General features: G+C 38.7%; 1 protein-coding gene across 5 annotated transcripts in view; it reads right to left on the minus strand.

The window, feature by feature from the left end:
- Positions 1 to 8298: 8298 nt before the first annotated feature.
- NR2C1 (nuclear receptor subfamily 2 group C member 1) overlaps positions 8299 to 15323 on the minus strand; it is a 39692-nt gene continuing 32667 nt past the window's right edge. For 2 of the 5 annotated variants that reach the window (XM_019960364.2, XM_019960362.2), the window contains exons 12-14: positions 15100 to 15237; positions 12498 to 12603; positions 8299 to 10168 (exon numbers count right to left, since the gene is read on the minus strand). In XM_019960364.2, the coding sequence (XP_019815923.1) occupies positions 9994 to 10168; positions 12498 to 12603; positions 15100 to 15237 (419 nt within the window). In that variant the 3' untranslated portion in view covers positions 8299 to 9993. The remainder of the gene's footprint in view (positions 10169 to 12497; positions 12604 to 15099; positions 15238 to 15323) is intronic. The other 3 variants (XM_019960363.2, XM_070788968.1, XM_019960365.2) reach the window with 3 other exon arrangements.

Raw genomic sequence — 15323 nt, forward strand, 5'->3', positions numbered from 1 at the left:
AGTCTGTGATGCCATCCAACCATCTCATCCTCTGTCATCCCCTTTGCCTTCATTCACTCTTTCCCAGCATCAGGGTCTTTTCCGAAGAGTCAGTTCTTCACATCAGGTGGCCAAAGGATTGGAGCTTCAGCTTCAGCATCAGTCCTTCCAATGAATATTCAGGACTGATTTCCTTTAGGATTGACTGGTTTGATCTCCTTGCTGTCCAAGGGACTCTTCAAGAGTCTTCTCTAGCACCACAGTTCAAAAACATCAATTCTTTGGTGCTCAGCTTTCTTTATAGTCCAACTCTCACATCCATACATGACTACTGGAAAAACCATACTGGAAAAACTAGACGGACCTTTGTCGGCAAAGTAATGTCTCTACATTTTAATATGCTGTCTACGTTTGTCATGGCTTTTCTTCCAAGGAGCAAGCGTCTTTTAATTTCACGGCTGCAGTCACCATCTGCAGTGATTTTGGAGCCCAAGAAAATATAGTCTGTCACTGTTACCATTGTTTCCCCATCTATTCGCCATGAAGTGATGGGACCAGATGCCATGATCTTCGTTTTTTGAATGTTGAGTTTTAAGCCAACTTTTTCACTCTCCTCTTTCACTTTCATGCAGAAGCTCTTCAATTCCTCTTTGCCTTCTGCCATAAGGGTGGCATTTCTGCCATTTTTAAATAATAAAAGGAATTAAATGAACATTATTTTTTCTAGCATCTAACTTTATGACTTTCAATATGCTTTAAAACACACACTCCTTGATCTGTCAGTTTGAAACAGTCCTCTGAGTCCCAGCTATTTGAGATGAGAAACTTGGCACATGGTCACTTTCTTCATCTCTTCTCATCTTTTGTGCTTCCAGATGCCAGTTTACCATATCATTTCTTTAAAAAGGCCAAGGCTTATAAGATTTACACTCTAACCCATAACTGAAAGTCTTCATAATTGTCTAAAGAGTTTTAAAAATGGAAACACATTATTTCCTGAGAGGACTGAGTAATAAGATTGGACCCAGACATGTAATGTCACACTACTAAATCTTCAACCCCAGAAGAGAAACCTCCAAATGTTAGGATCAAATTTTCTTTTCTTAGACTCACTCAAAATTATGTCACACAGGAATTTATTTTATGCTTAAGTGTGACTTTCATGGTCTTTCCACAGGCTTTTTTGTTTTTAAAAAATTCCATCTGTCTTATTTCACAATATAAAAATTACTCTAAAAGCATAACCATATTATTACTATCTCACCTGAAAAAGTTAATAACTGCTTAATATAAAGTATCTGCTGAGGAAGGTTCAAATTTCCACAATCATTTAATACTTTTTTTTAGTTTGTCCAAATAAGTTCCATATTTTGTAACTGATTTTCTTTTAATATATGATTCTCCCCATTTCCCACACCTTGTTTTTGGTCCTTCTGGTTTATTTGACAAACACACTGGTAATTTCTCCTGTAGAGTTTTCCACTGTCTGGATTTTGTTGATTGTGTCCTTGTGTTCTTCTAGCCCCTGTATTTCTGTTCAGTTCAGTCGCTCAGTCGTGTCCGACTCTTTGCGACCCCATGAAATGCAGCATGCCAGGCCTCCCTGTCCATCACCATCTCCCGGAGTTCACTCAAACTCACGTCCATCGAGTCGGTGATGCCATCCAGCCACCTCATCCTCTGTCGTCCCCTTTCCCTCCTGCCCCCAATCCCTCCCAGCATCAGGGTCTTTTCCAACGAGTCAACTCTTCGCATGAGGTGGCCAAAGTATTGGAGTTTCAGCTTTAGCATCATTAAATCTAGGCACCTAACAAGATTTGTGTTCATTTTTTTGTTATCTTTCCATTCAGGAGCATATATGGTGTCTGCTTGTCTCATTTTTTTGGTGATTTTAGCTGTCACTGCTAAGCATTGTCTAAATACTTTCATTCCTTCATTAGCCTCAAATCTCCTATAAAGAGAAAAGTGTGTGTGTGTGCTCAGTCATGTCCAACTCTTTGCAGCCCCACTGACCTTAGTTCGCCAGGCTTCTCTGCCCATTCATTTTTCCAGGCAAGAATATTGGAGTGGGGTGCCATTCCCTCCTCCAGGGGATCTTTCTGACCCAGGGATCGAACCCATGTCTCCTGCATCTCCTGCACTAGCAGGCAGATTCTTTACCACTACCACCACCCTGGGAAGCCCCGTAAAGAAAAAACTTCCTCTCAACTATTTGGTTCCTAAAATACTGTTCATATAGGAAAGATGCTTGATTCTCCCTTATGGAACAGTTTTCAAAAGTACAATTTGGTTTCCTAGCATCCTGTGTATATGTGGGGGGAGAAGCAAAAAAACCCATAAAATTTACCATCTTGTTTTAAAGTGTATAATAATGTTAACTATATATATAGTTGTGTAGCAAATCTCTAGAACTTTTGTATCTTGCAAAACTGAAACTCTCAACCCACAGAACAACACTCCCCTTTCTCTCTATACTAGGTTGTGCTGTGCTTTGCTAAGTTGCTTCAGTTGTATCTGACTCTTTGCAACCCTATGGGCCATAGCACGCCAGGCTCCTCTGTCCATGGGATTCTCCAGGCAAGAACACTGGAGTAGGTTGCCATGCCCTCCTCCAGAAGATCTTTCCCACCCAGGGAACACCCAGGGATAGATCGAACCTGCATCTCTTACGTCTCCTGCATTGGCAGGTAGGTTCTTTACCACTCCCTAATAGCTCAGTTGGTAAAGAATCAGCCTGCAATGCAGAAGACTCCAGTTCAACTCCTGGGTCAGGAAGATCCGCTGGAGAAGGGATAGGCTACCCACTCTAGTATTCTTGGGTTTCCCTGGTGGCTTATCTGGTAAAGAATCCTCTCTCAAAGCGGGAGACCTGGATTCAATCCCTGGGTTGGGAAGATTCCCTGGAGAAAGGCTACCCACTCCAGTATTTTAGCCTGGAGAATTCCATGGACTGTATAGTCCATAGGATCACAAAGAGTTGGACACAACTGAGTGACTTTTACTTTCTTTACCACTAGCACCACCTGGGAAGCTTCTATTGGAGCTCCTATTAGGTCACCAGAGCCCAATAACCACTATTCTACTTTCTGAGAGTATGACTACTTTAGATACCTGCTATAAATGAAATCATGCAGGCCTTGTTTTGGCTCAGACAGTAAAGAATCTGCCTGGGTCAGGAAGATCCCCTGGAGGACGGTATGACAACCCACTCCAGTATTGCCTGGAGAATTCCATGGACACGGGAACCTGGTGGGCTACAGTCCTTGGGGTCACAAAGAGTCAGACACGACGAACACTTTCACTTTTATCTTACTTAGCATACTATCCTTCAGTTTCATCCACGTTGTAGGATGAAATCCATGTGACAGGATTTCCTTTTGTAAGGCTAATATTCTACTGTGTGTACATATCACTTTTTCTCTATCCATTCATCTTTCAGTGGGTGTTTTTGGTTGCTTTCATCTCTTAGCTATCACGCAGTAAACATGGGAGTGTATACATCTCTTCCAGATCTGTTTTCAATTCCCTGGGATATAAGTCTGTGTGTGTGTGTTAAAAGGATGTGTTAAAGGCATAATCTTTAACCATGGATTGATTTTTAAGATTTCATTTTTTCCTAGTGTTGTTTCTGCTTGTTTTAAAATGTTTGTTCCCCATTGCTGTTCCCGTTTCTTGCTTTTTTTGTGGGGGTGGGAAAGAAAAGTTTATTGCAAGGCCAACCAAACAGAATGGGTGGCTCATACTCTAAATTCCCAAACTCCCCAGTGGTTTTCAGGGAAAAGTTTTTATAGGTAAAATTTGGGTTGAGAGCTACAGGGTATGTGACTTTCTTCTGATTGGTTGGTGGTAAGGTAACAGGGCAGTGCAGGAATCTTTTGCTCAGCCTGCAGTTGCTATCCTCCACCTGGGTGAGGGCCTCAGATTTGTAAAATTGCCAGGCCTGCTATGAAACCAGGTAAACCATCTAAACGACTTGGTTCTTCAGTCTCTCCCTTGTTTGCACGGAGACCACCATCCTATTCAGGATTTCTGCTGGCCCCACGACTTTTCTAAGTTCACTGCCCATAATGCTGACTGACAAAATCAAAGTTCAACTCTCTCCATTGTGGGTGCCTAACAGACCCAACATATGTGCTCAGTGTCCACCCAAGCCAACTCTGCTACTTATTTTTTTTTAAATAAACATATATATATAATATATATATATATATATATATATATATATTTTTTTTTTTTTAAAAGAAAAAGGCAGGTCAGTGAGAAGGACAGAGATGGGCTGGTTGAAAAGGCCTGGGGAATTACCTCCATCCCTGGAAGCAGAGGGCAGAGGATGAAGAGCAAAATGCAAGTGAAGGTGAGTGGGGGCAGCACACCCAAAGGGGACAGGGACCTTGGTGTGTCCCACAGACACACAGGGAGAAGGCTGAAGAACTGGGCCTGAGTCAGTCACACCCCTCAGGGCTCCAGAGACCATGGGAGGCAGCTGGGACGTGTCCAGTTGGCAAGCGGGTCCATGGAAGGGTTGTTAAGAAGGGAATGGACGGGCGCAGACAGATGTGCTTCAGAAGGTTCTCAGTGGTGCTGCTGGAGAAGGCTGCCGGGGGCAGAGGCACACACACAGAGGTGAAGGGATCTGTGACCAACTCTGGAAGCTGAAGCTTCAGGGGTTACTGTTGAACTCGATGGGGGTGGGAAGATGGAAGAGCTGCCCTAGGTGTTGGCTCAGGTGAGTCGGTGGCTGGTGGTGTTGGTCACCAAGGCAGGTCACTGAGCCAGCAGTGCTGGGGACTCCGAAGTGCCTACAACCACAGCACACAGTAGATGCCCAAAAGGATACTGGTTGAACCAGAACACCCACCTCCTTTTCGATTTCATTTTTTTCTTCTTAAAACTTGTTATGTACACTTTGAATCATGTACAGATAGGACAATTTCAATATTTTTTAGGATCTATATGTATTGCTTATTGCTGACTCATTCAAATTTCCTTCTAACTTTGATAATTTTGTGAGCTCATATTTGGTTGAGCTTAATGTGTGACAAATTGAGGTTCTAAATTAAGAGGTCAGCCAACTACACTCGAAGGGCTAAGTCCAGTTCACTCCCTGTTTTTTAAATGTTTTACTGGACCACTGCCATGCCCATTCACTTATGTACACTCTACAGCTGCTTCTGAACAACAGCAGAGTAGTTGATTCAGACATGGTAAGGTCCTCAAAGTAAAAAACACTGATGCTCTGGCCCTTTACAGAAAACTGTGCAAAACTCTGATGTAAATTAATGTTTTCCCCAGAGTTTTGATTCTGCCAGGACAGGGAGGGTTCATGACCTGGGACAACTTAAGCCTGCTTTGAGAACTCATGCCATATTTCTTTCAAGTCCAGCAATAGATCAAAGGCCTTCAGAGTTATCTATTCCACAATACTGTTAGAAGCAGTAATACACTATCTTCTTTGATTATGCTGTTCTCATTTCAAGATGGTATGGATCTTTTTCATTTAACAGGTCAATCATTCAACCTGAGAAGCACATGTCCTTCTGTGGAACTTTTCTTGTATCAAGTAATTTTCTTACCTCGTCTTTTGTTTTCTCTTAAGTCCTTACTATTAAAATGTTAGACGTCCTGTTCTCTTTTCTCATTTTCTATTTCTCTGTCTCTTGGTTAGAGTTGACCCTTAAAATCATGGGTTTGAACTGTGTGGGTCTACTTACATGCAGACTTAAAAAAATACACACACACTACAGTGCTACCGGAGCTGCAGGTGGTTGGTGCCCCGAACACCCATGTTATTCAAGGCTGAATTGTACTTTGAAGGTTGTTGAAACCTTGAAACCTTTCCTCAACAACTTTATCTTGCAACCCTTCTAATGAATTGTTTTGGCTATCAGTTTAAATTTCCAGGGGCAGTTTCTTCCTTTAAATTTTCCTTTTCAAAGCATCCTATTTTCATTTAATGAATACACATTTCTTTCAAAATATTAATAATATTTGAAGGTGGGGTACTTTTCTGATCACTGCATTGTTATCTTCCCCCACCATCAGATTATAGCTGATCTCTTATATATTAAAAATTTTCCTCAAATATCTGATGATCCTGGCTCTATGTTCATATTTAACAGTAGACATTAGAGAGCTGAATGGGAACCCCATGTATACATATATGACTTAGAAATACTGGGATTCACTGAAGAGTGATAAAATGGTAGGCAGTCTTCTTATCAGGGACAACCAAAAGTTGAGTGTCAGATCTTTTTTCCAGACAAATTAGTTTTTCCTAAAGAAAAAAAATCCTGGCATTAGAAGCCTATACCCAGTGGTCAGCATTCTGGGAACATGCTTCAGTTCAGTTCAGTTCAGTCACTCAGTCGTGTCCGACTCTTTGCGACCCCATGAATCGCAGCACGCCAGGCCTCCCTGTCCATCACCAACTCCTGGAGTTCACTCAGACTCACGTCCATCGAGACAGTGATGCCATCCAGCCATCTCATCCTCTGTCGTCCCCTTCTCCTCCTGCCCCCAATCCCTCCCGGCATCAGAGTCTTTTCCAATGAGTCAACTCTTCACATGAGGTGGCCAAAGTACTGGAGTTTCAGCTTCAGCATCATTCCTTCCAAAGAAATCCCAGGGGTGATCTCCTTCAGATTGGACTGGTTGGATCTCCTTGCAGTCCAAGGGACTCTCAAGAGTCTTCTCCAACACCACAGTTCAAAAGCATCAATTCTTCGGCGCTCAGCCTTCTTCACAGTCCAACTCTCACATCCATACATGACCACAGGAAAAACCATAGCCTTGACTAGACGGACCTTTGTTGGCAAAGTAATGTCTCTACTTTTCATATGCTATCTAGGTTGGACATAACTTTCCTTCCAAGGAGTAAGCGTTTTTTAATTTCATGGCTGCAATCACCATCTGCAGTGATTTTGGGGCCCAAAAAAATAGTTTGACACTGTTTCCACTGTTTCCCCATCTATTTCCCATGAAGTGATGGGACCGGATGCCATTATCTTTGTTTTCTGAATGTTGAGCTTTAAGCCAACTTTTCATTCTTCTCTTTCACTTTCATCAAGAGGCTTTTTAGTTCCTCTTCACTTTCTGCCATAAGAGTGGTGTCATCTGCATATCTGAGGTTATTGATATTTCTCCTGGCAATCTTGATTCCAGCTTGTGTTTCTTCCAGTCCAGCGTTTCTCATGATGTACTCTGCATAGTAGTTAAATAAGCAGGGTGACAATATACAGCCTTGACGTACTCCTTTTCCTATTTGGAACCAGTCTATTGTTCCATGTCCAGTTCTAACTGTTGCTTCCTGACCTGCATACAGATTTCTCAAGAGGCAGGTCAGGTGGTTTGGTATTCCCATCTCTTTCAGAATTTGCCACAGTTTATTGTGATCCACACAGTCAAAGGCTTTGGCATATGGCCGTAGACGGGAACATGCTTAGGGAGCCCATATTCAACGCAGATTTTCACTTAATCCATATCTTCAAGATTATACCTAATCAAAGCCTTCTGTTATCCCTGGTATCCTATAAATCCTGTGATCTTCTGGTTTAGTGTCTCAAGATTATTCATCTCTGGCTTCTTGCTCAAACAGGCTGAATGATAGAAAGTGGTCACTGGGGACTTCCCTGGTGGTCTAGCAGTTAAGATTCCAAGTTTCCAGTGCAGGGGTCATGGGTTTGATCTCCAGTTGGAGAACTAAGATCTCACATGCCGTGCAGCGCGGCCAAAAACAAGACAAAAAACAAGAAAAAGAAAGGGGTCACCTGACTTGAATAAACGTAGAGAAAGGCAGTTCAATGATTCTGTAGACAGATATGCAACCAATCCTCTTGTTAATGCTGCAAGTACCATCTCTGAAGATGAGCACCTGATTCCCCGGGCACTAGACAGCATTGCTGGACACTGCAACGCATACTGGCTCCTTTCTCAGTGTACCACCTTTTGCAGGCATTCAGATGACCATTCCCTTGGTTTTGGCTCTTTCTCTACCCACATTTTCTTTCCCTAAAATTTATTCAACTCTCTTATCCTTTGATTTCTTCTCTCCTGTTTCATCTGTCATTGTGTGTTTACACTTTACTGAGATTTCAGGAGAGAAAGAAAATAAACGGTCAGTGTGTAATATTTAGTTACAAGTCTTCAAACTGAACTGTAAATCATCCTAAAATATTGGGATATGGAAATGTTTTCCATGCTTTTTCCTTCCTGAAAGTACTTTCACAAATATTACTAGAGATTTCTTAACAATGGGACAAACAGAAGGATGACCAATGAACAAACAGGACTCTGAAATCAAATATATTGGCAGAAAACAAATTTGTAATGCAGGCCACATTTTAATGTAGTTTTTAAAAAACACTTCCAAATACAACTGTAAATGTAATCAGGAAAAATACTTCAAACATGTATCTTAATTAACCATTAGTACATTACTTAAAAGAATTTCTCGAATCCTTGGCTTTCTTCAGCGGGTTTATAAAGGTATAAACCTACTGATTTTTCCATTTGACTATTCTGTACTAAATGTAGTTTACCCAGCTGTCATTATAGAAAAAAAATCCCATTGACAAAAATCACATTTTAAATAGGGAAAAAAAGTTTCCCTTAAGTTGGTAAAGACTGTAAATTGACACTTTAAAACTTCTTATTTACTATAAAGCAGCAATTAGTAAAATCCATACTCTTCCCCCAAATTCTGCTTCTCTTCTATTGCAAAATCTTTGTAAAAAATGTTCAAGTGCAATAAAATATCCTTATTTTTTAAAAAAAATCAACAAATAGAGATAACAAAGTAATTTCTCACGAAGTTATAGCAAAGAAATACTTAACAGTATCATGTTCTGCTAAAGAAAACATTACTGTGGAAGACATTCAAGGAATCTAAACTGTTTCCATTGTGGTATACAAGGCAGTGCTTCAGGCTGATGCTCATACTGTTGTTACAACAGCCCTTTCCCCTTTAGAGTGAAAAATCAGTGCACATTCCTCCATGTATTAAACAACTGAAGTCTCAAAAAATTATCAATTGCTTTTAAATAACTGTCTAACTCACTTTGGAAACACAGACTGGCTATGATAAATCCACTTTCACAAAGGAGGTATTTGCAGTGACCTAACAGAAACTGGCTAAATCCCATGGAAGGGTCAGGAAACTAAATGCAGGTCAGAAAAGAGGGAGAGATGACAGATGCTTTCTGTGGAATAAACAGCAACAATTTATATATCTGTTGTGAAATACTGAAGCTTGTGGCACTCAATCAGTTTCTATTACTTTTACAACACAGTAAACCAAAAATATTAAAACATGAACCCTATCTTATTCTCAAAAACAATTTTCTGCTACATACATAAATAAAAAGTGCTTGTAACTAATAATACACAACACTAAAGATATCAGCTCTTAAGTTCACAAATAACCTATGTCTCATTGCCAGCAATGAGGGTGATAAATGCTAATGGTGCCATGATATTTACAAAAAACAAAAAAATATTTATATTCAATTATTATCTCCTATAGTCCCAGTGTTATCATTATATCACTGAGCATAAAATAATCTTCTTTAGACAGGTAATTAAAACAGATTATATTTTAGAAGCGTAAAATGCAAGATCCTTCTTAGCGATTGATTAAGTGTTTGTACTGGTTCATAATGAAAGTAAACATGAATAGAACACAATTCTGGGGGGAAAACAGAGAGACTTATTTATTTGTTTTATAAAATAAAAGGAGAAATCTTAGTCAAGAGGTGACAGCTTTAGGTGTCATCTTAACCAAGAATAAGATGATAATATTTTTTATTCACTTAAATAAGACAGGAAAGGAAATTCTAATTCCTGCTACCTGCTCAGTCACTTCAAACAGTCTTCTTAAGGAAGTAAAATCTAAATATCTTGGTTTTTGGTTTCTCTTTTAAAGTAAAAATTTCCAGATGCCCTGGAATCAGTGAGTTCGATTTGGTATCTTCTTGTGTTCTGGGAAAGAACAATCACTTTAAATTGAGATCTCAGCTTTCAAATGCTGTGACCAATTATTTGTGAGTTATAATCTGCAGGTTCCATTTTTAAAATATGTGGGATGACACTGTCAATTCGAACATTGCCGATGAGACCTTTGAAAAACAGTTCTTCGGTGATGGTAGCGTTCATCAATCTCAAAGCTGGCAATCGAAGTAGTAGTCTAGACAACCTCAAAAGAGAAAAGGAAGGTGAACAAGGTTGTAAATCAAAGAGTAACTCAGTTGAAAGACATCAGTAATTTCTGCATGAATACCAATGCCATAAACAAAGATTACCAATGGTTTTCAACACTTATAATATTTAGTATTCTCAAGCCTTAAACGATATGACAATCACCTAGATATATATGATGTCTGAGAGACTTCTTTGGAAAGCCTTGCTCTTAACTGCTATGCTGTGCTACCTCTAGTTGGTTGTATGAACCATGGAACAAAGTTTTAAACCATGGATCGAGTTATAAGTTTAATGGCTTAGGAACTCTTTCAAGGTTATCATAGCAATGTTTTGTGTTATCAGGATACATGAGGCTCAAAGATAGTTTTTTTGGTTTTGCTTTGTAAAATGTATTGGGAATAGTAAAATAGGCAATGAAGTGAAGTGAAGTGAAGTGAAAAGTCGCTCAGTCATGCCTGACTCTTTGTGACCCCATGGAAGTAGTCCATGGAATTCTTCAGGCCAGAATACTGGAGTGGGTAGCTGTTCCCCTCTCCAGGTAATCTTCCCAACCCAGGGATCGAACCCAGGTCTCCTGTATTGCAGGCAGATTCTTTACCAGCTGAGCCACTAGGGAAGCCCCAAATAGGCAATAGCTGTTATTAATGGGAAGAGCACAGATTACAGAATCAAAACCATCAGGTTCAAATCCTGATTCAACTACTTCCTGGCTATGTGAATGGGTGGAAGCCACTACTCGCCCTGTCTCTCTCCCAATGTTGTGACAATCAACAAGATGATCCCTGCCAGTTTCTGTGCTAGTGAGGTAGGACAATGTCTTGTGTGAAAGTACATCTTAAGTTGAAAACTGCTATCCAAAGATAATTAATGAAACTAACTATGGATATAAGAAACTAAGAAAGAGTTCCAGAGGTCAAAGAACCTGGAACCTAATGGAACAGAGGTCAGCAAGAAGGTGTACAGTCAAAACGAGGAAAATTCTAAATACTCTATTGATTTGTATGTGTGTGTGCTAGTTGCTCAGTTGTGTCCAACTCTGTGACCCCATGGACTGTGGCCTGTCAGCCTCCTCTGTCCATGGAATTCTCCAGACAAGAATACTAAAATGGGTCACCACGCCCTTCTCCAGGGTATCTTCTTGACCCAGGGATCAAACCCTGGTCTCCAGCATTGCAGGCAGACTCTACCTTTTCAGCCATCAGGGAAAGCCCATTAATTTATATAAGGTATAAAACTTTTGAAACTTTAAAACACTGAAAAAAGAAAAAAAAAGATCATAACAAAACTAACACCCAAAGAACTACCTTTCCAAAAAGTTTGTGGCATTATCTGTCCTTCCTCTATGCTAAGGCCTTACACTCTTGAGAACACTGGAGCACTTGAGAACAAGTGAAACCAGCAGACCCAGAATTAAGTGATCTTTCTGTGTTCATGTACTATACTGCTCAAATACCTCATTTCCTGTTTGTTCCCACCAGCTGAGCTGTATTCACAGAACTGTGAATAGATACTTAGGAAGTAAGGTAGGAAAACTATTTAGATGTTAGATAAACTACAGCTGATTTTCATGATGGAACTGCCTTATAAGCCTATTATCTAATATATGTAAAAAGTTATTATATGTAACATATTCTTTTACTAGTTTGAAGTATGTTAATAATATTAGTAAACAAATTTACATAGCCCTTACTATGTAACAGGCACTGCTCTACCAAGCTCTTTGAATATATTAACTGATTTAATCCTTATACTAATTATAAAATGTGGGTACTATTATCTCCATTTTACAGTAAAGAAATTGAAATAGAAGTTAAATAACTTCTATTAACTTCTATAAGGTCTTACAGCTAGTAGCAGGGTTAGGCATTAAACCCAGGTGCTCTTGCTTTGACAGCCAAATGCTTAATCACTCAAAAACTGAGTTCATTTTATTAAAGGACACTGGTAAGAAACACCTTGCTATAAATGCCATAGGCCAAATTTCAAAATTAATTATAAAATAAGCTATTTTTTAAATTCATGCACTTTTCATCCGCTTTTCTAATTCAATCCATTATTTCATCTGAAGCAAGTTAAGAGCTTGGGTGTGAGAGTCAAACTACCTGGCTCTGCTGTTTATTGTGTGACTTTGAGCAGGTTACTTAACCTTTCTGTGCTGAAGCCTCATATAAAACAGTACATATAAAGTGCTTGCAACAATGCATTAACTACTTGAAAGGCCAAAGCTGACTAAATTTAATTACACTTGAAATGGAGAATAAGGAAACAGATACACAAAAATTTTTAAGATGAATTTAATTAAATAGTATTTAACTTCTAGATACCTGTAGGTGTCATCTGGATATGTTTTGGTTATATAATCTTGGAATTCAACATAAGCCTTTTCCTGAAATTTCTCAATCTGTTCCATGTTTTCTAGGCCTGGATGATCTGAAACATTAAAGAATATATTGTTACCTTAGTTCTGAATACTCATTTACTAAGATACCAAGTAGAGATGGAAGAGGTAATAAAAAACAGTTCAGAAGGAAGCCCGATCATATATGTGTGGCTCTTTCATTCCACAAATACTATTTTAGTAACCCACCCACTAAATACCAGGCACTGTACTTAAACCCTTAAAACTATTTCATCTGATATATGTATTCTAACATTTAATAAAAAAATGAAACCATTGGGCTCAAATAAAATAAGACAGCCTTTTCTATTTCAAAAGTGGTAGAAAGGATTTTGATCATTTTGCTTTCAATAGAAACAAAAAAATGAAATGACTTAGCTTGGTTAAAAGTATTTTTAACCAAGGAAATATTTTCAGAATGAAAATGAAAGTGAAACTCGCTCAGCCATGTCCGACCCTTTGTGAGCCCATGGACTATACAATATACAGTCCATGGAATTCTCCAGGCCAGAATACTGGAGTGGGTAACCTTCCCCTTCTCCAGGGGATCTTCTCAACCCAGGGATTGAACCCAGGTCTCCCACATTGCAGGCGGATTCTTTACCAGCTGAGCCACAAGGGAAGCCCAAGAACACAGGAGTGGGTAGCCTATCCCTTCTCCAGCAGAACTTCCCAACCCAGGAATCCAACTGGGATCTCCTGCATTGCAGGCTGATTCTTTACCGAGCTATGAGGGAAGCCCCCATTTTCAAAATATATTCTTTAAAATTTTTTTCATTAAAATAATAATACATATTTTAACTTAAGTATAATTAACATACAACGTATCTGTTTAAGGTACACAACAAAATGAAGTGACATTCATATGCACTGTGAAATGATCACCACAGTAAGTCTAGTTATCATCTGTCACCATTCAAAGCTACAAAACTTTTCTTCCGATGAGAACTTTCAAGGTTTATTTTCTAGGAACTTTCATGTTTACACTACAATGGTGACTACTGTCACCATGTTACAAATGTTATCACTGTGACCTGATCATAACTACAAGTTTGTACCTCATGATTCTCCTTCACCCATGTCACCCACGCTCGTGCATGCTATATTCTATATTTTTTTAATAAGAAAATCTTCCTTTCACCATTGTTAGGATAAAAAGATACTTAGGAAAATATAAACTCTGAACATCATCTCTATCAGAAAAATAATATAGCAACATGAAATAACCTATATAAATATTTCACTGAAATGGAAATGTTAAAAGAATTTCATGAAACTTATGCCTAAAATATGGAAAGTGGTATCCTGACTAAGGAGAATAAGAAAAGTAGCAAACAGAAACAGAGGGAATATTTAATAAAACAAAAGTACATTATAATTCTGTTGTCAAATCTACGGTCTTTCAATTTTAAGGAAAATTAAAGTGGCAAATTGGTTGTGATAAAGATTGCGATACATGTTATTAATTTAGCTAAAACATCAGAATAATAGTACAAAATAGCTTTAATTATCTTACTGATATCACTGAAGGTAGTAAGAAGCAGGGTTCCTCAGATAATTTTATTATGATACATAGTAACAGAAAAACATATACCAAAATGAAGAATACAGAGCCTAAGAAAATAGGCAATTTTTCTTACTCTAAAATTGATTGTTGAGCTTTACTGTCATTTTACTATATGTAAAAACTAGTACTTGGCAGAAAGACAAGAGACCCATTTTTCTATTTATTGGGAACTCGGAGAAGGAAATGGCAACCCACTCCAGTGTTCTTGCCTGGAGAATCCCAGGGACGGGGGAGCCTGGTGGGCTGCCGTCTATGGGGTCGCACAGAGTCGGACACGACTGAAGCGACTTAGCAGCAGCAGCAGCATAACATGTTTGGAAATTTAACCCATTAACAAAGCAATCTTCATCTCTCTTTTTGCCTTTTAATGATGCCTAGAAAATATACCTAAACATTCAAGTGCTGAACAGGACTAAAAGTCTATGTCATTTCACTGATTTCTTCAATTTTCCTTTTCATGCCCAGATGTCTAACATCCAACAATTTCACAGATTTGAAGTGTACAATTCAATAGTTTTTTAGTATATTCAGAGTTGTGCAAACCTCACCACAATCTAATTTTAGAACATCTTTGTTGGCCCCAAAAGAAACACCCATTAGTAGTCACTCTCCATTATCTCCTATCCTTACACCAAGGAAGCCACAAATCTCTCTATAGATTTGCCTATTCTAGACAATGCAGATACATGGAAATATTTAATATGCGTTTTTTTTGTGATTGATTTCTGTCACCTGCATACTGTTTTCAAGGTTTATCCATGCTGGCATGTATTAGAATTTCGTTACTTTTTATGGCTGAATGATATTCCATTTATATATACATTTTGTTTATTCATTTGTTTCATGGACACTTCAGTTGTTTCCATATCAATGTACATTCCCAATGGCAAATGTATGAGGGTTGTAATTTCTCCACATCCTCAAACACTGTATTTTGAATAAGAAGTAAATGTTTATATACCTGGACTGAAGAGTACTATTGCCTTCAGGTAGGCATATTCATATCCATCAATGCAGAGTTTTACCATGCTGTTACAAAACTCCTGTAGTTTGAAGATGTGTTCCATCAATAATTTCCTTCTTTCTGCTGATATTTTATCTTTAATTAAAAACAAACAAAATCTTCTAGTGTTCAGCAAAAATGTATGACTATTTTTATCCAACATATTTCCTCCTCACTAATTT

Source organism: Bos indicus, chromosome 5, assembly GCF_029378745.1.
Source record: "Bos indicus isolate NIAB-ARS_2022 breed Sahiwal x Tharparkar chromosome 5, NIAB-ARS_B.indTharparkar_mat_pri_1.0, whole genome shotgun sequence".
NCBI lineage: Eukaryota > Metazoa > Chordata > Mammalia > Artiodactyla > Bovidae > Bos > Bos indicus.